The sequence below is a fragment of the Muntiacus reevesi genome, chromosome 2 (genome assembly GCF_963930625.1).
Source record: "Muntiacus reevesi chromosome 2, mMunRee1.1, whole genome shotgun sequence".
NCBI classification, from domain to species: Eukaryota; Metazoa; Chordata; class Mammalia; order Artiodactyla; family Cervidae; genus Muntiacus; species Muntiacus reevesi.
The window spans coordinates 87273104-87297944 of NC_089250.1; the positions used below are offsets into that span (position 1 = coordinate 87273104).

The following is a 24841-nucleotide window of genomic DNA, read 5'->3' on the forward strand; positions in this document are numbered from 1 at the left end:
TCCTGGAATTCGAAGTCAAATGGGCCTTAGGAAGCATCACAAAGCTAGTGGAGGTGATGGAATTCCGGTTGGGCTATTTCAAATCCTAAAAGATGATGTTGTGAAAGTGCTGCACTCAATATGTCAGCAAATTTTGAAAACTCAGCAGTGGCCACAGGACTGCAAAAGGTCAGTTTTCATTCTCATCCCTAAGAAAGGCAATGCCAAAGAATGCTCAAACTACTGCACAATTGCACTCATCTCACACGCTAGTAAAGTAACGCTCAAAATTCTCCAAGCCAGGCTTCAACAGTATATGAACCGTGAACTTCCAGATGTTCAAGCTGTATTTAGAAAAGGCAGACGAACCAGAGACCAAATTGTCAACATCCGTTGAATCATCAAAAAAGCAAGGGAGTTCCAAAAGAATATCTACTTTTGCTTTATATGCCAAAGCCCTTGACTGTGTGGATCACAACAAACTATGGAAAGTTCTTCAAAAGATGGGAATACCAGACCACCTTACTAGCCTCCTGATAAGCCTGTATGCAGGTCAAGAAGCAACAGTTACAACCAGACATGGAACAATGGACTGGTTCCAAATTAGGAAAGGAGTACATCAAGGCTGTATATTGTCACCCTGCTTATTTAACTTCTATTTAGAGTACATCATGAGAAATGTCAGGCTGGATGAAGTACAAGCGGGAATCAAGATTGCTGGGAGAAATATCAATAACATCAGATATACAGATGATACCACCCTGATGACAGAAAGCAATGAGGAGCTAAAGAGTTTCTTGATGAAAGTGAAAGAGGAGAGTGAAAAAGCTAGATTAAAACTCAACATGCAAAAAAAAAAAAAAAGATAATGGCATCTGGTCCCATCACTTCATGGCAAATAGATGGGGAAACAATGGAAACAGTGAGAGACTTTATTTTCTTGAGCTCCAAAATCACTGCAGATGGTGATTGCAGTCATGAAATTAAAAGACATTTGCTCCTTGGAAGAAAACCTATGACCAGCCTAGACAGCATATTAAAAAGCAGAGACATTACTTTGACAAAGGTTCATCTAGTCAAAGCTGTGCTTTTTCCTGTATTCATGTATGAATGTGAGAGTTGGACTAGAAAGAAAGCTGAGCACCAAAGAATTGATGCTTCTAAACTATGGTATTGGAGAAGACTCTTGAGAGTCCTTGGACTGCAAGAACAAACCTGTCAATCCTAAAGGAGATCAGTCCTGAGTATTCATTGGACTGAAGCTCCAATACTCTGGCAATCTGATGCAAAGAACTGACTCACTGGAAGACCCTGATGCTGGGAAAGATTGAAGGCAGGAGAAGGGGATGACCGAGGATGAGACGGATGGCATCACCGACTCAATGGACATGAGTTTAAGCAAGCTCCAGTAGTTGGTGATGGACAAGGAAGCCTGGCGTCCATGGAGTTGCAGAGTCAGACGTGACTGAGCTACTGAACTGAACTGATGCACATTTCTAGAATAGGCTTCATTCAGCCTGCCAGACCTTCCCTGATTTCCAATGCGCAGGTTCAAACAGTTGCTACTCAGGGAAAGGAAGGGACACCCTTACAAGGGAGGAACAGTTAAGGAACGGCACTGCAGCCCTGGGGCAGAGCATGGCTCCGCAAAGGATACATGTAACCATACCTTTGGGCTGCTCTGCAGATACTGACATCCCAAGGATGTGGGAGAAGTTAACCATATGCTGCCTACAAGCACAGAGACCTCAGACCCATTGAAACCAGAAGGTTGATGCTGACTCCCACTTACCTCACCAACCAATCAGAAAAATGACCACAAGCCGACCACGCTCTTTGAGCCATTTCTATAAAACTCTCACGAGCCCCTCCAGGTCGGACACACAGTTTTGAGGGCATTAACCCACCATGGCCCCCCTTGCCTGGCAAAACAATAAAGTTATCGTTTTTTACTTTACCAAAACTATATCTCCAAGATTTAATTTAGTGTTGGGGTACAGAAGCTGGATTCGGCTTCAGTCCCCAGTAATTGATTTGAGTGATGGCACTTGCTGACCATTAGGAAACATCAGTCCCAAAGATGTACAGCCTTCTCTCCGTGATGAGATGTGCATGTGCTCAGCTCCAAGAGAAGGTGGAAGCCAAAGGAGGCAAGCAAGATAGGGAGGAGTGAACAAGACACTGTCCTTTGACAACCCAGCCTCATCCTAGATTTTAAGTCACACCCCTGAGACTTAGATTCATCTGCACGTGGAAAAGTGACCCCTGGATCACCTCACACTGGTCACAATGGCCATCATCAAAAAGTCTACAAGTAACAAATGCTGGGGAGAATGTGGAAAAAAAGGAACTCTACTATACTGTTAGTAAGAATGAAAATTGGTGCAGCCATTATGGAGAACAGTACGGAGGTTCCTTAAAAAACTGAAAATAGAATTACCATATGACTCAGCAAGGGCTCTCCTGTGGCTCAGATGGTAAAGTATCTACCTGCAATGCAGGAGAGCCAGGTTCAATCCCTGGGTAGGGAGAAGGGAATGGTTACCCACTCCAGTATTCTTGTCTGGAGAATTTCATGGACAAAGGAGCCTCGCAGGCCACAGTTCACGGGGTTGCAAAGAGCCAGCATGACTGAAAGACTAACACTGTCACTTTCATGACCCAGCAATCCCACTCCTGGGCATATATTTGGAGAAAACCATAATTCAAAAAAACACATGCACCCCAGCGTTCATGGCAGCACTGTTTACAAGCCTTGGAAACAACCCAGAGGTCCATGTGAGTTGAATGGATAAAGATGTGGTACATATACACTGTGGAATATTACTCACCCTAAAAAAAGAATGAAATAATGTCATCTGCAGCAATGTGGATGAATCTAGAGATTATCACACTGAGTGAAATAAGCCAGACAAAGACAAATATTGTATGTCACTTATATGTGGAATCTAAAAAATATGATGCGGGTGAACTTGTATACAGAACAGAGACAGAGCCACAGATATGGAGGATAGACTTACAATTGCAGTGGGGCGAGACATGGGAATAGATTAGGAGCTTAGGATTGACGTAAATATCCTACTATGCATAAAACAGATAGCCAGCAAGGATCTACTGTATAGCACAGGGAACTAGGTAAACTATTACAATGTTTTGTAATTGCTTATAAGGGAAAAGAATCTGACGGAAAAAAAATATATATATACACACAAATATATATGTATGACCGAATCTCTGCTATACACCTGAAACTATCACAACAATGTAAATCGACTATCTTCAATAATATATATATATTCAAAATAATAGTCACATTAATCAGGATGCTTTGATTTTTGGTAACTTATAAAAGTAGAGCTGCCACTTGGAAATATCACTCCATTCACATCTAGAAGAACTAGACAGTGTTATGATTCTTAGGCTGAACAACCAAGAGAATAGCTTTAAAGGAGTATTTCAGTGGACATGAGGATTTTCTCTTACAGGAACTGGAGAAACAGCAGAGTAAGAACAGACAGTCGAGCAGGCAAGAACACGCAGAGCTGGAAGTAAATCTCAATTCCCCTGAATTCCAGTTTGCCTGCTGCTATTTCTGGTAGGGCTCAAGTTAGAGGAAGAAAAACGTCTCAGGTCTCAGGCAAGCTTTGTTCAAAGCTGGAAAGAAACTGAATGCCTGCAACAGAGAACATTAGGGAAGAAATGTGCAGGCTTAATCTCATCAACTCAGTCAAAACTCTTCATTGCTGCATGATTACACGAAAAAGAAAAACACGTTTCGTGGCTGGGCTACAACAAACAAACAAATCAGAACTTTTACCATAGCAGCAGAACAACTAGTTTCCAAAGGAAGAGAAAAAGAGCTTTCCTGAAGTTCAGACCCTACCCAAAACATCTGATCCAAAATACCCCAAGACATTTACTTACAGAAACACCAAAGAGAAACATGGAGTCCACTTGTGGGATGGCCCTAAACAAGAAAAGTATATAATTTCATGGACTAGGATATGTCTGTCTGGTTTCTCAGTTCCATAGTTTTCTAGGAAATAGGTTGTATATTTAGTACATATATTAGCATATATATGCCATATATTTAGTACAGCTTATCTAAGAAGTGAACATATTTACTGCTCATTAGAAGCAGTGAACTGTTTGATGTCTGAATAAATGAAAGAGTGACTAAGTGAGTGACTGGATGGAAAAATGAATGACTGGATTAATGAATAAATGAATACGTACTCATAGTAAGTTCCACTGTTTGATCTGTTACCAAATCACAGACCAACGAACCCTTCCATGAGTGGTATTTGAAATTCCCTGCAGTAATTTTCTGAAGTCCCTTCCTGGCCCATGGGCTTCTCAAGAGGGAGCACGGTGGCGAGGGGGTCTGGTTTGAAAGTGTTCCTTTCTTCACCTTCCCAGCCACCACACTGAAAATGTTCCATGTTTCTGAGAGAAACACAAGACTCATGCAGGTTTCAGACAGAACAAACACAATGACATATGCACCACTACCCATTTTTTTAGAATAAATTTGTGTTTTTATTTATTTATTTATTTTTAGGTATGCACCATACTTTTTTTTTTTTTGGCCTTTTTTTTTTGTTTTAATTGGAGGCTAATTACTTTAGAATAAATTTGAATTACAAAACCTTCATGGAACTGAAAACACCCCTATGGCATGAAATCAGATATACTTACCAAAGATGCTTATGTTAAATATTTAATAAAACAAAATGCTGACTTAAAAGAAAAGAGTTAAATATATATATATTTAAATAATTAAATATTTATAAACTATTCAATCTATTTTTTCAAGGATAAACCCTTGAAATCTGTTGTTCTGGGTTATGACATTTAAATGGTCTTCAAATGATTTCATTCTTTCTTTTAAAAGAACTGTATATAATTAGCCTCCAACTAATAAAAATAAATGGAAAAACATAAAATTAAAGTAAAAAAAGGAAAAAATAAAATGCAGAGAAATTAAAAAATAAATAAACAAATAAAAGAACTGTATAGAGGAGAGAAGTTCAAGTCCTTCCTCCGTATCATTCGCCAACATAATGCACTTGTCACTAAAGAGTGTTTCTTAAACTCCCACACCTGCATGGCATGAGAAGAATACAGCACAAAACCCAAATGTTTCATACCTACAATCATAATTATATTCCTTTTTTTAAGAACAGGGCATCTTAATATACATTCACTGAAAATGAGCAAACCCAAGAAAACTAAAAAAGCAAAGTCATCATTCTGAAAGAAGCATCTTTCTTCTGACCCTATTGGAAAAAAACTCTGAGGATATAGGCAAGCTTTTATAACACTACATGGGTACAAAGTAGATGATGAAAAAGGATAAAAACAATCCTTCTAAGAGATTCTTATCTAGCCAAGTACTATGGATGATACATAACAGACTGACAAGGAGCAAATGTGAATATCACAGAAAACATGTGTCAAAACCAGAAAATGTTTCTGAGAAGTTACACTGAAAATTTCTCCGCCTCGGGAGTCCATTAACAGCCTCGAGCCTTCTCAGCTGCAAACCACCCGAGAGGAACAATTTATTTCCTACCCTCTCAAAGATTGTCATAAATTAAGGCTACCTGCAGATGCATGAGAGAGAAAAATGTGCCACCATCATTAACCAAAAAAACTGACCAGATTCCTGGGACTTCCTTGGTGGTCCAGAGGTTGAGAATTCAATACAGGGGACAATACAGGGGACATGCTTTTGATTCCTGATTGGGAACAAAGATCCCACAAGTCACGGAGCAACTAATCCCGAGGCCCACAACTAGGGTCTGAGCACTGCAACAAAAGATCCTGCATGATGTGACACAGATCCTGTGTGCTGCAACGAAGACCCAATGGAGCCAAATAAATAAACATTTTAAAAAACTGACCAGAGTCCTAACACCCAAGTCCCTTTAAAGGCTTTGCAATAAGGTAAGAAAATAAACCTGGTATATTACTCTACTGATCAATGCACAGTCACCAATGAATTGAACCAAAAGACATTGTGTGTGTGTGTGTTTTATTTTATTTTATTTATTTATTTATTTTTAATTTTTCAGTGGGTTTTGTCATACATTAATATGAATCAGTCATAGAGTTACACGTATGTGTGTGTTTTTTAAAAAAGTTTACTTCAATCCTGACACGGGGTAAGGAAATACTCAATGCCCCTGGGGTTACCAGGTGTTCACCTCTTTCTGAAGTTCTCCAGTGACGGAGGCACCAATGCCTTTGTCGTCTCAGCAGTCGGGAAGTGATTTCTTATTTCCAATGAAAAATTATTTGATATGTACATCCCTGTTGTGTCCTACATGGGCCTGAGCCAGAATGGCTTAAGAATCTTGAGCCAGGAGTCCACAGCTGCATGGGACAAAACTTAGCTTCTGCTCACTTCACAGGAAGGTGTCTCCTGGGGCTTGGAGGAGGAGCTACAACAAGATCTGGACCGTACAGGAAAATGGTACTCAGCATGGAGCGCAGGAAAATATCAAGGCTCTCTGGGTTGCTTACACACCTGCCTTACTCTTCCCTCTATGTGGACCAGCTTTCTCTGTCTCTCTATCCACACAAAAGCCAGAATGGCTCTCTCTTGGCTTCTCCTCCACTTAAAAGACCATGCCAACTAGACCACAATCTCCTGGTTTTAATCTCAAAATCCAGGAGCGGGAAACTCATACAGTGACCTTGGGTCAAGGGTCCACTCCAATCTGATCCATGGTGTCCAGGAGGAAGATGATGCTAAGGGCCTACCCTGAAGATATAGTGCAGGGCCATCACAGGGTCAGGCTGAGCTGGGAAGATATTCCCAAAAGTATCCACTGCAACTGTTCTCATAAAGACATGCCATTTCCCTGATCCACCTCTCTCTCCCCCAATATTTAAATCTTGCCTCTAGAACATGTTTTAAATTCCACTAACTCGTTTTCTCTTTTTCCTTGCTCATTTCTTCCCAATCGTTTCTAAAGTGAGGTTATCAGAACCAGGCGAAACACTCTGACATGAGCTGGGGAGTGGGATTGCATGCCAGTGTACTTAGGGGACCAAGCAGTGGGCACCCCAAATCTTGACAGAGGAACACAATTAGAAGAGTTCTGTGCCGGATAATCCTGGAAGACCCCACAGAAATGGAGATGGAACTACTTCTGTGTGTGTCTAAACGGCCTTTCACTAGTACATTTAACAAATGTTTATCGACTGAGGTGCCAGATCTGGGATCTGGGAATGGAATGATCATAATTCTATGTTCCAAGAGCCACACTTGAGGACTGGAGACCCAGTGATGAGCCTTGCCTTTGCACAGCTTTCCATCTGTACATTTCAGACACACAATTAAGCTAGCCGTGACAACATGTAAGAGAAGTGACAGTCTCACGGGAGTCCCGGCAAGGATCCCTCACCACATCCAGCATGGTCGGGGCAGCTCCCTGGAAGAAGTGACACTTAGACTGGGCCCTGGATGACTGAGGTGGCATTTGTGCATCAGTGGGCCTTCTGGTGACACCCAGCAGATGACCAGAGAACAAGGTCAGTTTCTGCTCCCAGTCCAGCTTCATCCGGCACATTTCTGTGATGCTATGTCCCAGTCGAGCTGGGTGACCTTCCAGTAACAGCTCATGTGTCCTGCTGGGCATGAGCACCATGCCTTAGCCTGAAATGCAACTCTTCCCTCCACCTACTCCCTGTGGTTTATTACTCCTCCAGCTTCTGATCTGAAACGCACCACTCCAACGCCAACCTTTATCACACCCTATTATTTCACTTGCCCCTTTCTCCAGTCTGTGAGATTTTTAAGGCAAGAATTCTGTCTCCCATAACTTCTATTCTGGAACTTCCAGATGTTAGAAAAGTTTGCAAGAGACTTACCTGGTGATCCAGTGGTAAAGAATCTGCTGGTTAATACAGGCAACATGGGCTTAATCCCTGGCCCAAGAAGACTCCACACGCCACGGGGCAACTAAGTCCGTGCTCTAGAGCCCGTGAGCTGCAACTACTGAGCCCGTACCCCTAACAGCCTGTGCTCCACAAGGAGAGAAGCCAGCGCAGTGAGCGCCCGTGTACCCCAACTAGAGAGCGGCTCCTGCTCTGCAACTAGAGAAAGCCCACGCGCAGCAATGAAGACCCAGTGCAACCAAAAATAAAATAAAATTTTAAAAGTTTGCAAAATGAATAAATGGAAATGAAGGCGCATTTCTGGATGCCAGGCAAAGGGCTTGATGCTAGATACACGTTATTTCATTTAATTCTCAACACCATCCTGGAAAACTGTTGTATTCGCCCCCGTTGTGTAGATAAGAAAACAGAGGCTGGAAGAGATGAGTAACTTCTCAGCACTGACACTGCTGGGATAAGAGGGCAGCTCCCAGGGCGGGTTTCATTCCCTCCACTTCTCCCAACAACACAGAAAATACCGCGGTTCCTGAGGGGCTACAATTCCAGCAGCATCCTTATCAGCTCTCACTGAAACACTTAACAGAGTTCACAGCTCATACACACGCGGATTCACTTTTTAACACAACTCACCTGATTTTTTCCAGTCACTTAAGGAAAGGAGAAACACTCACGGCTGGAGTGATTTCTTTTAGACTAGCCACTTGGTAGAGATTCAGGATAGACTTACGAAGAACAGTGAGAAATCTCCTTGCCCAAACCTCTTCTATGGCCGGGAAGACTATGTTTTCCTGGAGTGAGAATTTGGACCATTAGCAAATGGTTTATAACCAACGACCGATGATCTAAGTGTCCTGGAGACAAACGTGTTCTCTTAAAAAAGAATCATTCTGCATTTTAATCTTGTCTAATCTCACAAAAATATTTACTAAATTGTTAGCAAGTATTCATATTCAGGAATAAAACTGACTCTCTGAGACGTTAGAAAATGGTGAAAAAGGATATGTTATGCTTTATTCCTGCCCTCCAAGTTTTTTTCCTTTAAAATCTTTTCCATCTATAATGGCATTTGCAGGAACACAGGTGGACCCAGAGATTGTCATACTAAGTGAAGTAAGTCAGAAAGAAAAAGACAAATACCATATGATATCACTTCTGTGTGGAATCTAAATAGGACACAAATGAACTTATCTACAAAACTGAATCAGATTCACAGACACAGAGAACAGACTTCGTGGTTGTAGGGGAAGGGATGGTTTAGGAGTTTAGGATTAGAAGATGCAAACTGTTATAAATAAGATGAATAAGCAAGGTCCTACTGTATAGCACAGGGAACTCTATTCAATAGCCTGTAATGAACCATAGGGGAAAAGAATATGAAGCAGAATGCATAAATCTTTTCAATCTACAATTTCATATGCCAAGCTCCACTGTAAAATAACCTTTTACAACCAAATTATACATCTCTTCCAAGTGGGTCATTTTTGAATTGCTGACCTGACCTTTACTATTTTGGGAGGATCAAACAGAGTTGCTCACCATGAATTCAATTATACTATGAGCCACTGTTCCAGTTATCACTGGAAACAACATCAGTAACAGCTACTCACAGACTGGCCTGAAAGGGCAGAGTGAGAAGAAAGACTGTCCTTCTCCAGAAAACTCTCCCTCTCAACTTACAGAAACCCTTCCTAACATCTGAAACCTAAAGGACCCTGAAATATGCTTTTTCCTTGTCACTTCGTGAGTTATTCAATGTTCCCCATTTTCTACCTTGAGCTACAAAACCTCCCCCCCAGATAAACTGGGCTTTGCTCAGTATTCCACATGCTCTGAGTCTTGATTCAAGCAGTCAATGGCAGGCCAGGATGGACCAGAGATGTGGTGGTCATTGGGGAACTAGCCTATCCTCTACTCTACAAATGACTTAAAACTACACGCTTCAGCATTTTTTTTATCAATGGACAAAGAAGATGTGGCATAGACAGACAGATCTACAATGGAATGCTATTCAGCCACAGAAAGGAACAAAATTGTGCCATCTGCAGAGATGTGGATGGACCCAGAATCTGTCATACAGAATGAAGCAAGTCAGGAAGAGAAAACCAAATATTAACACATATATGTGGAATCTAGAAAAATGGCAGCTGAACCTATTTGCAGGGCAGGAATAGAAAGGCAGACATAAAAATGGACTTTGAACTGGAAGACTGCAATGTGCACGGCCTTGTGTAAAACAGCTAGTGGGAAGCTGCTGTGTAACAGAGGGAGCTCAGCTCTGTGCTCTGTGATGACCTAGAGGGGCGGGATGAGGGGATGAGGTGGGAGGAAGCTCCAAGAGTGTATGTACACACATAGCTGATTCACTTCATTCTACAGCAGAAACCAACATATCATGGTAAAGTAACTATATCCTGATTTAAAAAAATTATTTGTATTAATGTTCGCATATACCAGCGCCATGCACAGTACATGGAGTATTAAATGCGCTCAGGAGACAGGTGTTCTTCATTTTAAGCAATAAACATGACCTCTCCAAAAGCTATACCTAGAAAACTTCTTTACTAGAAAATGCTGTAAGCTCACTATTTAAAAACATCCTTTAGGGAAACCTTTTGCAAAGTAACACAAAGTAAAATGTAAATAATGTGTTTATTTTCTAGATGTAAGTATTTGTGGGTTTCTATTCAGTCAGTCAGTCAGTCCAGTCGCTCAGTCGTGTCCGACTCTTTGCGACCCCATGAATCACAGCACGCCAGGCCTCCCTGTCCATCACCAACTCCCGGAGTTTACTCAAATTCATGTCCATCGAGCCGGTGATGCAATCCAGCCATCTCATCCTCTGTCGGCCCTTCTCCTCCTGCCCCCAATCCCTCCCAGCATCAGGGTCTTTTCAAATGAGTTAACTCTTCACATGAGGTGGCCAAAGTATTGGGATTTCAGCTTCAGCATCAGTCCTTCCAATGAACACCCAGGACTTATCTCCTTCAGGATGGACTGGTTGGATCTCCTTGCAGTCCAAGGGACTCCCAAGAGTCTTCTCCAACACCACAGTTCAAAAGCATCAATTTTTCGGTGCTCAGATTTCTTCACAGTCCAACTCTCACATCCATACATGACCACTGGAAAAACCATAGCGTTGACCAGACAAACCTTTGTTGGCAAAGTAATGTCTCTGCATTTTAATATGCTGTCTAGGTTGGTCATAACCTTCCTTCCAAGGAGTAAGCATCTTTTAATTTCATGGCTGCAATCACCATCCGCAGTGATTTTGGAGCCCAGAAAAATAAAGTTTCCACTGTTTCCACTGTCTCCCCATCTATTTCCCATGAGGTGATGGGACCAGATGCCATGATCTTAGTTTTCTGAATGTTAAGCTTTAGGCCAACTTTTTCACTCTCCTCTTTCACTTTCTTCAAGAGACTTTTTAGTTCCTCTTCACTCTCTGCCATAAGGGTGGTGTCATCTGCATATCTGAGGTTATTGATGTTTCTCCTGGCAATCTTGATTCCAGCTTGTGCTTCTTCCAGCCCAGCATTTCTCATGATGTACTCTGCATATAAGTTAAATAAGCAGGGAGACAATATACAGCCTTGATGTACTCCTTTTCCTATTTGGAACCAGTCTGTTGTTCCATGTCCAGTTCTAACTGTTGCTTCCTGACCTGCATACAGGTTTCTGAAGAGGCAGGTCAGGTGGTCTGGTATTCCCACCTCTTTCAGAATTTTCCACAGTTTATTGTGATCCACACAGTCAAAGGCTTTGGCATAGTCAATAAAGCAGAAATAGATGTTTTTCTGGACCTCTCTTGCTTTTTCGATGATCCAGCGGATATTGGCAATTTGATCTCTGGTTCCTCAACCTTTTCTAAAACCAGCTTGAACATCTGGAAGTTCTAGGTTCACGTATTGCTGAAGCCTGGCTTGGAGAATTTTGAGCATTATTTTACTAGCGTATGAGATGAGTGCAATTGTGTGGTGGTTTGAGCATTCTTTGGGATTGCCTTTCTTAGGGACTGGAATGAAAATGGACCTTTTCCAGTCCTGTGTCCACTGCCGAGTTTTCCAAATTTGCTGGCATATTGAGTGCAGCACTTTCACAGCATCATCTTTCAGGATTTGAAATAGCTCAACTGGAATTCCATCACATCCACCAGCTTTGTTCATAGTGATGCTAAGGCCCACTTGACTTCACATTCCAGGATGTCGGAGGCCTGGCGTGCTGCGATTCATGGAGTCGCAAAGAGTCGGACACGACTGAGCGACTGGACTGACTGATTTCTTGTCAAGGACATACCTCAGCTGTGAACATCTTCTCCCAACTCTGATCTGTGTATGCTGCATAGAGTAAATGCTCTCAAAAATTTTGCTAAATGAGTGATTTCCCTGGTGGTCCAGTGGCTAAGACTCCATGCTCCCAATGCAATGGGCCTGGGTTCGATCCTGGTTGGGGAACTAGACCCCACGTGCCCAACTAAAGATCCCAGATGCAGCCACAAAGAAAAAATTACAAGTGCTGCAACTAAGACCTAGCACAGACATATTAAATGAATAAGTAAAACTTTGCTAAAGGAATAAATGAAAATAAAGGAACACATACAGATGTTCTTTTTTTTTTTAGATGTTTTTTTATCCTGCATAAGAACCTCCATCTGAGATCTCCAAGATCCACTACTTCAATCATTCTATAACCAAATGCGGCCAATGCCCCACAGCATCCCGGGCCTGGGGCCTCCTTGTCCACTATTAGGATGGCCCATTCCTGGTCTCTGGTCCTCCCCCTGCCCTCACAGTCACCTCCTCCCCTCCACAGACATCTCCTCCCCAACTGGTGCCTACCCCAGAGAATTATGAAAGGAAGAGGGAGGTAGAAGAGAGTCCAGCTGGTCATTTCTCTTCTGCTGTGGCCCTGGTGGGAGGGGAAAGGAAGTCACTAGAAAAGCTATCCAGGAATATAGAAAAATGGTATAGATGATCTTATTTGCACAACAGAAATACAGAACAAAGGTGTGGACACAAAGGCAGTAAAGGGAGGGGTCAGGTGAACTGGGAAATTGGCCTTGACATATACACACTATTGATACTATGTATAAAAGAGACAGCTAATGAGTACCTATTGTATGGCATGGGGAACTCCAACTAACTGCTCTGTACCTAAATGGGAAGGAAATCCCCAAAAGAGGGGCTATATGTACACACATAACTGATTCACTTCCCTGTACAGCAGAAACTAGTACAACGCTGTAAAGCAACTACACTCCAGTAACAATTTTAAAAAATGAAAAGCTACCCAAACTGTTCTGAATTCTCGAGCACTTTCTACAGGGTATCAACTTACAGTGAGTGGGTACAGAATCATGTTAGCTGCAGAAGCAACCAGTTCTTTGCAGAAGGTGGTTCCTTTTAGCCTGGCCCCTCTGGAAACACAAGACGCAGTCTAGGAAGAAGGAAGAGAAGGCCAAGAACTGAGAAGGCAGGCCCGCTAAGTGAGCCCTATCGCTCCAGGGAAGATAGTTCACTTGCAGCAGAAATTTGGAGTGAGGCTAAATGAGGACTCTTCACCTCTCCATGAAACATCTGGCATTGTCTGGAAACACTTTTGGGTGTCACAGCTGGGGGGAGGTGTGTACTACAGGCCAGGGATGCTGCTAAACACCCGTCTATCCCCAAGACATTCCCCACCTTCATAATAAAAGATTATTCAGTTACCAAGTGTCAGTAGCATGGAAGATGAGAATCCCTGGGTTAAATGAAAGCTTGCCATCAAGAATTCTGGCCCACTGTGGCAAGGAGCATATTTCAAGTAAAACAATCTTATAGTCAGGATTTCCATAACAACAAAAAAAGAATTCTGGTCCACGTGTATACCTATGACTGATCCATGTGGATGTACAGCAGAAACCAACAAAACATTGTAATTATCTTTCAATTAAAAATAAATAAATTAAGAAAAAAAAAGATTTCTGGTCTATCCTGGTTGTCAAGATGGAGGCAGATGAGGGAGGGAGGGATTGGGAATTTGGGATTAGCAGATACAAACTATAACATATAGGATGGCTAGATAACAAGGTCCTACTATATAGCACAGGGAATTCATATTCAATATCCTGTAATAAACCATAATGGAAAAGAAAATGAAAAGGGATATCCGTGTAACTGAATCACTTTGTTGTATACCAGAAACTAATACAACATTTTAAATCAACTATACTTCAATTTTAAAAAAATCATGAAGGTTTGCCATAGGCATGCACGATTATTTTAACTCTATAAAATCAGGCAATCCAATTGCTATATTAGAATAAACTAAAACCATTAAAAAAAAAAAAGGATTCTAGTCTAGTCTATGGTTCAGAAAGCCAAAGATGGCACTCACCATGGAAGAATAAGGAAAAGGTAAAGCAAATTCCAACCTAACATAAGTGAGCATAAAGAACTAAACAATACAAAGCATTATGATGTACATTCAAAAGTTTTCTCTCTCAGAGGTCAATGTTTCAGGTCATATCCATTCCTTTGTTCAACAAACATTAACTGAGCAACTACTTTGATTGCAGCCATGAAATTAAAAGATGCTTACTCCTTGGAAGGAAAGTTATGATCAACCTAGACAGCATATTAAAAAACAGAGACTTACTTTGTCAACAAAGGTACGTCTAGTTAAGGCTATGGTTTTTCCATGTATGGATGTGAGAGTTGGATTATAAAGAAAGCTGAATGCCGAAGAATTGATGCTTTTGAACTGTGGTGTTGGAGAAGACTCTTGAGAGTCCCTTGGACTGCAAGGAGATCCAACCAGTCCATCCTGAAGGAGATCAGTCCTGGGTGTTCATTGGAAGGACTGATGTTGAAGCTGAAACTCCAATATTTTGGCCACCTGATGTGAAGAGCTGATTCATTTGAAAAGACCCTGATGTTGGGAAAGATGTAAGGTGGGAGAAGGGAACGACAGAGGATGAGATGGTTGGATGGCATCACTGACTCGATGGACATGAGTTTGGGTGAACTCCGGGAGTTGGTGACGGACAGGGAGGTCTGGCGTGCTGCAGTTCATGGGGTTGCAAAGAGTCGGACATAACCGAGCGACTGAACTGAGCTGAACTTTGGACCACATGCCTTCTGGGCTTTGGATACACGTACAAGTGGGAAGCCAAGGACTTCCTAAGAATGAAAGTGAAGAGTGTCAGTTACTCAATCATGTCCAGTTATTTGCAACCCCATGGACTGTGGCCCGCCAGGCTCCTCTGTCCATGGAATTCTCCAGGTTACAGTACTGGAGTGGGTAGCCATTCCCTTCTCCAAGGGATCTTTCCAACGCAGGGATCAGATATGAGTCTCCTGCTTGGCAGGCAGACTCAACCATCTGAGCCACCAGGGAAGGCAACCCTAAGAATGCTGTCCAGCAATATTTTTGTTCAGAAACAGGGAATGTGGAATCAGAGGACTGTGGCAACTGAAAAGAGGAATTCCACCCTTCCACCAGCTTATAGCTTAATTGTCAGTTGAATGTTACATTCAAACCATCCCTCGCAGACCCAGGGGCCTTTAGGATTTTTTAAAAAAATAATTCTTCACAAAAAGTCCCTTGGCTACAGGGAAATTCATTCATCTCATTGACTGGGCTCAGAATCTTGAGCAAAGATCATCACTGCACTGTTCCCAATTACCTCATTTATCTTCACTGCCCCAAACAGGGGTTTCCCTGATAGCTCAGTTGGTAAAGAATCCACCTGCAATGCAGGAGATCCTGGTTCAATCCCTGGGCAGGGAAGATCCCCTGGAGAAGGGAAAGAGCAACCATTCCAATACTCTGGCCTGGAGAATTCCATGGACTGTATAGTGCATGGGGTAGCAAAGAGTCGAACACGACTGATGAACAGTCTAAAAATTAAGAGGACAACAATGAATACTTGGTCAGTCAATAATATCTGCTGCTATAAAGGCAGCTTGGAGAAGGAAATGGCAACCCACTCCAGTGTTCTTGCCTGGAGAATCCCAGGGATAGCGGAGTCTGGTGGGCTGCCGTCTATGGGGTCGCACAGAGTCGGACACGACTGAAGCGACTTAGCAGCAGCAGCATAAAGGCAGCTTACTTATACTCTCCACTAACCCAGACACCCTCACTGTCAACTCCCTCAGTGGGGACACAGAGAAGATGAACCAAAGGTGATGTCATAATATCAAGTATAAGGCTTGGAACATTCCCTAACTTGCTCTTGACACCTTGAGAAGAGTATTTTGTAATCATCATCTCTTCCAGTTTGTTGAGTGTAATTATTAACCAACAAAATAACTCACTGATACCAACAGACAGATAAACTTTTATTGCTATTTTTTTCTACTTGGGTAGAAAGTGGCAAACAACCAAAGGACTGCCCTAAAATGTATTTGGTTACATTAATAAAACACAAGCTTCTCTAAATTTAAACTTAAAATCCAATTAATGTCAGTTGTCATCTCAAGCATTTTAGTAAAAAGGAGATCTCTTGGAATAAAAAAGAATCTTCACAGGAATAGAGGGTGGAGTAAAGTGATATTTCTTATCACAATGATCACTGTAGCCTTGTCCCCTGATATTTACTCTTTAAATGAAGCCTCGGAGAAGGTATTTAAGAATACCACTGGTGGTACAAGAGACTCACTTTCCATATGATCTTTTCCCTGCCTTAATTATTAATTGTGTTTGGACCAAACACAACCAATCACTGCTGTAAGCTCCCCACCGACACCCAGAGTCATGAACCTTGGTGAAAATTTCTACAAAGCACACGGGACCAGTCACAAATAGAATTACAATGATAAATCTTAGGACTTCAGGGCCTAAATAGATGATGCTAGGAAGGCTGTAATTTGTACAATTGTCTTTATTTAGGCAATTCTAATTTCTTATTAAGAGAGCTGAGAACAGAAATAAGAAAGAGACAATGTCTAATAGAAATTTAGAAAGCAGAAATAGAAACTGAGAGTCCTACCCTTATCTATAAGAGAAATCATTTCCAATGGGTTTTCATTCTCTTATCCTATACCCAGTGTTTCTCAGCTGAAAAGAAAACTTAGTCCCTTCCTTCTGTAATCCAAAGCCCATTTATCAGCTACAATTCTAGCATTAGCACCAGGAGATTGGAGGAGATGCAGATAACCTTTAAAGGTTGATGTGGAGTTAAATGCAATCACTCTCATCCTTTAAAAACAAGTAAGGGCATAAAACAAAACATTATAAAATCGTATGCTTCTTCCTGCACATAACTTAAAAGTTACCAGCTAACCACCAGCATACCATTGACCTTTGGCTTGGAACCAAGGGCTTTAGGGAAAAATTAAAGGTAGACACATTTTTAGAACTCAGTATGATTAATTTACAAAAGCCTGATTTTTTTTTTCCCTAAAGACTGATAAAATATGTTTCAATTTCAAGTACTGAAGGATAAAACCACATCTCAAAATCATTAAGCTGTTAGTCTTTATTACAAATGGAATGAAGCAATACTCATTTCTTGGACTGACAGAGGTGGTAAATGGCTCTCTTTCTGCTTGTAGAACAACAGTGATGGAATCACCAAATTACGATTTAGAGTTATAGGTTCCAGAGTTTGTTGTAGCCACCTTCTCTCTTTCAAATGAGAGAAAGAAATCCCCACCAAATTAGTCCTGGTCACACAGGTATAAACTGTATAAACTGATCACAGCATTGCCAAAGCCATCAGCTGGAGCCACTAGCAAAGAAAAGTTTCAGCTGCTCCACCTGGCACCAACCATTCATCTCTCAAGGACCAAATGCCAATCATTAGAATGATCCACAGGCAACCTTCAAACTCAGGACAAAGGGAATGAAAAAGATCTAAAATGAAGACCCCAATAATTCCTGCATCATCAGGCCTAAGGGATCCAGGGAAGAGTTAAAATCCAGGCGCGCAGAGTCTGCTGTTTCTCACTAAGCCATCTGAGACCCAACCCGGGGCAGCTAACACTTTCAGATCCACAGAGAAGCCACACAGGACAAGAATACACTGAGTTTCCAGTCTCCCGTGACACCTCAAGTGCAAGCAGATAAAGACAGAGAGGTGTCTGTGGGAAGGAGAGAGGATGTTAAGAAAACGGATCAGAAATTCCTAAAGGTCCGAGAGAACCGTCTCCAGGCCTCTTACTAAAACTTGCAAACCTGGGTCTGTGTGTGCGGGCAGGACAGCAGGGAGGGGCTGGACGCGTGCCTGGGCGCGCTCCCGGAGACTGCTGAGCCAACTGCAAGGCAGATGCGCTAGCCGACCAGGAAAATGGGGCGGGGGAGGGGGGGGTGGTGGAGGCGCGGCGGGGGGCACCTGGGAGGGTATTGGCGGGGGGGGGGGGGGTCTTACTTTTGTAGCTCGTCGCCCAGGGCTGGTAGCCGTAGTAGCCGGTGATGCGCAGGATCCGCTCCTCGATGGACGTGAGCCCCACGGGCCCGCTGGTGAGGTCCTCCACCGAGCGCGACCATTTCAGATCCTCCTTAATCGCCTCGTCCACCACCAAGTATTTGAGCTGCCGGAGCTGGGGGCTGATATCGGACAGTCTCCGGGGGCTGACGTCCGGTGACCTCCTCATGCCACTGAGGCCGCGGGCAGATTGGTAGGGAGGGACAGAAGGGGCGGGGGAGAATGTGGGTGAGATCCCAGGGCAAGCTGGGAGCAGCAGGTGCGGCCCTTCCCCGCTCCACCGCTCCCCCAGCTCCCTCGGCAGCCTGGGCGTCGGGTCCCGTCTCCGGACCCGGCACTGGGCGCTTCGGGGCAGAGCAGGTTGGGGCGAGTGGCGAGGGAGAGGATGCCCTAAACTTCCCAAACAGCTCCGCCGCGCGCGCCGCCCCCTCCCCAGCTTCAGACTGCCAGTGTCCCAGCTGCCGAAGGCCACCCCGCCGCCCGCTCGCGCCCCCGCGCCCGGGGCGCTACTCACATGGCGATGCCTTTGCCCCTGGGTGCGCCGCCGGGAAACTCTCGGATCCCCATAGGCAATGTCAGAGTAGGGCCGGGAGCTCCCAGACTTGAGGCTGAGGGGCCGCGGGCCCCAGCTGCCCGCGGCCTTGGCCCCTGGGAAGGTGGGCGCGAGGCCCAGCGAGGGTCCCCACGCCGCCCGGGCGCGCCCGAGCCACGGTCGGCGAAAGCCTCGGCGGTGTGCGGCGCGATGCGGGCGCGGCGGCTCAGCCCGGCTCCAGCCGGTCCGCGGGGCTCGCTGCAGCCCGCCGGCCGCAGGGCAGTGCCAGCGCCGCCCCCCTTGCCTGTAGCCGCCGCCACCGCCCCGGGCACACGACAGGCGCGGGAGCCCCCGAACCCGGAGAGCGCCGGCGGCGGTATGCGCTCTCGAGGCACCTGGGAGGACCGGAGGTGCCGGCCCCCAAGCGCGGGAACCAGGCGGGGGCGCTGCTGCCACCTTCCCGCCGCCCACGTGTGCGCGGGGCTCCCGAGCCCGCACCAACCGCCCGCGCTCCGCCCCGCAACCTTGGGGCTAGGGGCGCGCTCCTCCTCCCCTCTCTTAGGACCTATCACATCATTCTGTTCCTGATTCAGTAGTTCAGCTCAGTTTCAATCTCTCTTTCCTCCTTCTAAAATAATGAGCAAAAACTACTTGGAAAGACAGAAACCTGGTTCCAAACCCACCAAAATCATGCTCAGAATGCCAAATGGCATTTCATAGTCAAAGCTGAGACACTAGTGACTTATATATTGTGTTGTGGGCATCATTCGGTCACCCCTGGCCCTCAGATAGCTTACATTCTCGTGCTGACCCTGTTTCTAAATCAGTTTTCTCTTCTTAGATTTCTACTTTATTTAGCCTCTAATTTTTTTTCTTCTGTCTGCAAATCATTCTTTCTAGAACATCTAATCAGCTTTCATAATTTTTTTTCTGTTATAAAAAAATACATATAGGTTCATTCTGAAGAATTTAGAAAGTACAGAAATAGGTAGAGACGAAAATACCCCATTTTTAGCCCAAAAGGACTACTTTGAATTAAGTAGTCCACAAATTTTTCCATTCTTTTTTTTTTCAATGCAAAATACCTTTTCCACAAAATCAGAATGGAACTGTACATGCTGCTTTTGGTACTTTTTTATATTAAAATTATATTGTGTCTCAGCAAATTAGGAATAGAGAGAGACTTCCTCACATTATAAAAGACATCTTCAAAAACCTACAGTTAGCATCATGCCGAATGGAAAGAAACTACCTTAGGTTAGGAGCATGGCAAGGATTTCTCAGCACTCCTCTTCAGTATTCTACTGCAAGTCCTAGCTAATGCAATTAGGTAAGAAAAGGAAATTTAAAAGTTTGTCTATTGGGAAGAAAAAAATAAAACTACTCTTTGTTCACAGATGACATGATCACCTAGGTAGAAAATCTCAAAAAATCAACCACTTGATTGACCTGGAACAGATATGAATTATAGCAAGATCTCAGGATTCAAAGTAACTGTACAGACGTTAATCAACTTCCCATATACAAGCAATAAACCATTGTAGTTTGAAACTGAAAATGTAATACCACCTACATTGGCACGCAAAAGTACCCAGGTATAAATTGGGCATAATAGGTATTGAGATCTGTACGAGGAAAACTACAAAACTCTGAGGAAAGAAATCAGAGATGAACTAAATAAATGGAGAGAAGGTTCAGGTTCATTGGTAGAAAGATTCAGTAATTTTAGGATGTAGTTCTCTCCAACTTAACATATAGATTCAGTGTAATCCCAATCAAATCCTGAGCAAGTTATTTTGTGGCTAAGTGCTTCAAAAGTTCATATGAAGAGGCAAAAGACAACACAATATTGAAGGAGAAGAACAAAGTTGGAGGATTAACACTACAGTGTTTCAATACTTAATATAAAGCTGCAGTAAACAATGCGGTGTGGTATTGAGGAAAGAATAAATAAATAGATAACTGGAATGGAATAGAGAGTCAAGAAACAGTCACACAATTATGGTCAACTGATCTTTGACAAATGAGCAAAGTCAATTCCATGGAGAAAGGATAAAAGTCACTGGGTTGTTTCTGACTCTTTGTGACCCCATGGGCTGTAGTCCATGAAATTCTCCAGGCCAGAATACTAGACTGGGTAGCCTTTCCTTTTCCAGGGGATCTTCCCAACCCAGGGACTGAACCCAGGTCTCCCACATTGTTGGCGGAGTCTTTACCAGCTGAGCCACAAGAGAAGCTTGGAGAAAGGATAGTGTTTTCAATAAATGGTGTTAAAACAACCAGACATCTACTTGAAAAAAAAAATGATCATAGGCCTAATAAAATATTAAAAACTCTAGAATATAATGTAGGAGAAAATCTAGCTAACTTTGGGTTTGGTGATGTCCTTTTAGATATAAGTATTCTCCATGATCAGAGAAGACAATGGTACCCCACTCCAATACTCTTGCCTTGAAAATCCCGTGGACGGAGGAGCCTGGTAGGCTGCAGTCCATGGGGTCGCTAAGAGTTGGACACAACTGAGCGACTTCACTTTCACTTTTCACTTTCATGCATTGGAGAAGGAAATGGCAACCCACCCCAGTATTCTTGCCTGGAGAATCCCAGGGACGGGGGAGCCTGGTGGGCTGCCGTCTATGGGGTCGCACAGGGTCAGACACGACTGAAGCGACTTAGCAGCAGCAGCAGCAGCAGCAGCATCCTCCATGATAGAAAAAAGTGGTAAATTGGGCTTCATTAAAAGTAAAAACTTCTGCTCTTCAAAAGACATTGTCAAGATCAAAAAAAAGAAAAAAAGACATTGTCAAGATCATAAGATGATAAGCCACAACCTTACAGAAAATATATGCAAAAGAAATATTTGCTAAAGAGCTAGAATAAATAAGATAAATAACTAGGATAAATAAATAAGAACTCTTGAACTCAACTATAAGAAAATTAACAATCCAATTTAAAAATTGGAAAGATATCTGCACAAATATATCACAAAAGATGATATACAGACCATCAAAAAACATATGAAATGATGCTCAACATCATATTCCATTAGGGGACTGCAAACTAAAACAATGAGTAAGATACCACTACACACTTACTAGGATGGATATAATTCAAAATACTGACATCAAATGCTGACAAGGATGTGGACCATCAGGAACTCTCTTTCATTGCTGGTGGAAATGCAAATGGTATGGCCACTTTGGAAGAGTTTTGCAGTCTCTTACATGATCGAATATCTTCTCACTATGTAATCCAGCAATTGTACAGGTTGATATTTATCTACATTGAGTTGAAAACTTAAGTTCACACACAGACCTGCACAGATATATTTACAGAAGCTTTATTCATAATCACCAAAATATGGAAACAAACAGTATGCTCTCTAATAGGTGATGGGTAAAGGGTGGTATATTCATATACTGGAATATTATTCAGTAATAAAAACTAGTGAGCGATCAAGTCGTGAGAAGACATGAAGGATCCTTAAATGTGTATTGCCAAGTGAAAAAAGCCAAAGTTAAGGGGTATATAGTATATGGTTCCAATTATATGACATTGTGAAAGAGACAAAGTTATGAAGACAGTAAAAAGGTCCTTGATTACCAGGGGTTCCTGGTGTTTGTAGGGATAAATTGGAAGGGGAGGGATGAATGAGTGAGCACGGTGGGGAGGGGGTGTTGGTTTAGGGCAGTGAAACTCTTCTGTATGATACTATAATGGTGGATAAGTGTCATTTTACATTTGTTAAAATCCATAGATTTTATCAATACAACACCAAGAGCTAACCCCGATGTGAACCCTGAGTTATCAACTTTGGTTGATAATGACATGTTGGTGTCAGTTCCCCGACTGTAACAAGCATATCATACTGAAGCAGGATGTTAATATTGGTGGGGAGGCTGTATGTGTATGTGGGGGTGGCAGGAACTTGGGGGCTGTACTTTAGTAGAATTTTACTGTGAACCTAAAATTGCTGTAAAACACAGTCTATTAACTGAAAAAAATATATTTTTCAGCTTTTCAGTGTTGTAATATTCTTCTAAAAGATTGTTTTTACTGGATGTATTTTAATTTTTATGACTGCTATGGTCACAAAAGCAACAAAGCCATTATAAATAAAGTAACAAGTAATATCGGGTATATAAATTTAAAAAATCAATGTCCTTGTACATACTTTTTAATCTGTGTGTGTAATGGGGTGACTTAGGAATAAGGCACTTCTCTCTCCCTCTGTCTCTCTGTCTTTGTGTGTGTGTGTGTTCTTGTGTGAAGAATTTCCTCTTGGTGCCGTGGTTTGAGACATGGGACAACTCTTCTTTTACTCTTGAACTATCTCATCTTAAGCTGGTCTTGAACTGGTGTTCCTAGAGCATCCTCAGAGTTCACCTGATGTTGGAATCACTCAGGAAGGTTGTTTAAAGTGCTGATTCTGAATTATTACCTGTGAGTGTGAGCATGGAACTCTCTGTTGTCACTGATTCCCTGGATGAACTCTAGGCACGCTAAGAACCACTCATGTAAATCAGAAGCGAAGTTTCATGAACTCAGAATCCTCCACCTTGCTTTTATAGGCGCAAGGAAAGATCTGGGCACAGCCAGAAGAAGACAGGTGTCTCTCCTCTCCTCATTCAGTCACCACATTCTGGGTACTGTAACCCTTGGCAAGTCTTTGATCTGGGCCTCCGTTCCCTGCATAAGAAGAAGATAACCTTGCAATATTGTGGTGAAGATAAAATGAGCTAATACATGTAAAGTATCTAGAATAGGGCCTGGCACATGGCCAGGAACAGCACTTAAAATAAATAAGCTATCATTATTAGCAATGCGGTCAAAGGTTGAAATAATTTTATTTTTGACAGTCACATCACAATGTTGACTCATGTCTAGGTTTATTGCCTAAATCTACATAATTTTCACATGTGCAGCTGCTAAGCCACATCATTCTCCTCTTTTTAAAAAATAAATATCATGGGATTTAGAGTCAGATAAAAATGACTTAAATAGTGGCTTCATGCACCAGCTAGATAACTTGTGGGCCTTATTTAACTCCCTCAAGCTTCATTTTTGTATATCAACCTCAAATAGTTACTATAAAGATCAAATTCAAGTATATTAAGAACTGAGCACAATGTGGAGCTGGGGTCACAAAGAGTCAGACATGACTTAGCGACTAAACTGAACTGAACTGAAAGCCTGAGCTTAGTACTCGATAAATGGTAGCAATAACAATCATTGTCACTTCTATAGTGTTGCCACCTGCCAGAGGCAGTCATCGCTGTAACATCTCAGGGTGTTTGGGGACCGTGATTTTGTCAGTCACTGCAATCACTGCCCCTACCTCACCAAGTATTCTGGGCACCTCTTTTATCTCCTTACCCTTCAGCACTCTCACCTCTGTGAGCAGTCCTCTTCAAACTTCATTCTGAAGTATGTAGCTCACATACATACTTCAGCGTGTGTGGTGTGATACCATACATGCATTCCCTCTTGGACATCAGCGCCAACAGTCTACCCTTCCAATCAGGTGTGGTCCACCAGCTTAACAGCATAAAAGCCCCAAGATGGGCTTTCCTGTTAACCATGTTTCAATCAATACCTGAAGCTTTGCTTTATAGCACAATGACTATCAGAAATGAATTATTATTGGTGAAATTATTGGCTTGTTTAATGGCATAACAGGCTTCCCTGGTGGCTCAGATGGTAAAGAATCTGCCCACAATGCAGAAGACCTGGGTTCAACTCCAAAGATCAGGAAGATCACCTGGAGAAGAGAGTGGTTACCCACTCCTGTATTCTTGCCTGCAGAATCCCATGGACAAAAGAGGCTGGCAGGCTACAGTCCATGAGGTCACAGAGTCAGACACTACTGAGCAACTAACACTTCACTTTCAATGGCATTACACGTGTTGGGAATGGGCTCACATGGGGAAATGATGGGAATTTAAGATATGTGGAATGGATACAATATCTCAGAGATCATCTCCAACTTTGCATCAACTGGTTATATAGGATTTGTA

General features: G+C 42.7%; 1 protein-coding gene across 1 annotated transcript in view; it reads right to left on the reverse strand.

Annotated features, from left to right (window-relative positions):
• The window catches only part of SLC35F3 (solute carrier family 35 member F3), a 430537-nt gene extending 411678 nt beyond the window's left edge, over positions 1 to 18859 (reverse strand). Inside the window, exons 1-2 of the mRNA XM_065922293.1 lie at positions 18807 to 18859; positions 18236 to 18465 (exon numbers count right to left, since the gene is read on the reverse strand). Of these exons, the coding sequence (XP_065778365.1) occupies positions 18236 to 18465; positions 18807 to 18859 (283 nt within the window). The remainder of the gene's footprint in view (positions 1 to 18235; positions 18466 to 18806) is intronic.
• Positions 18860 to 24841: the final 5982 nt, after the last annotated feature.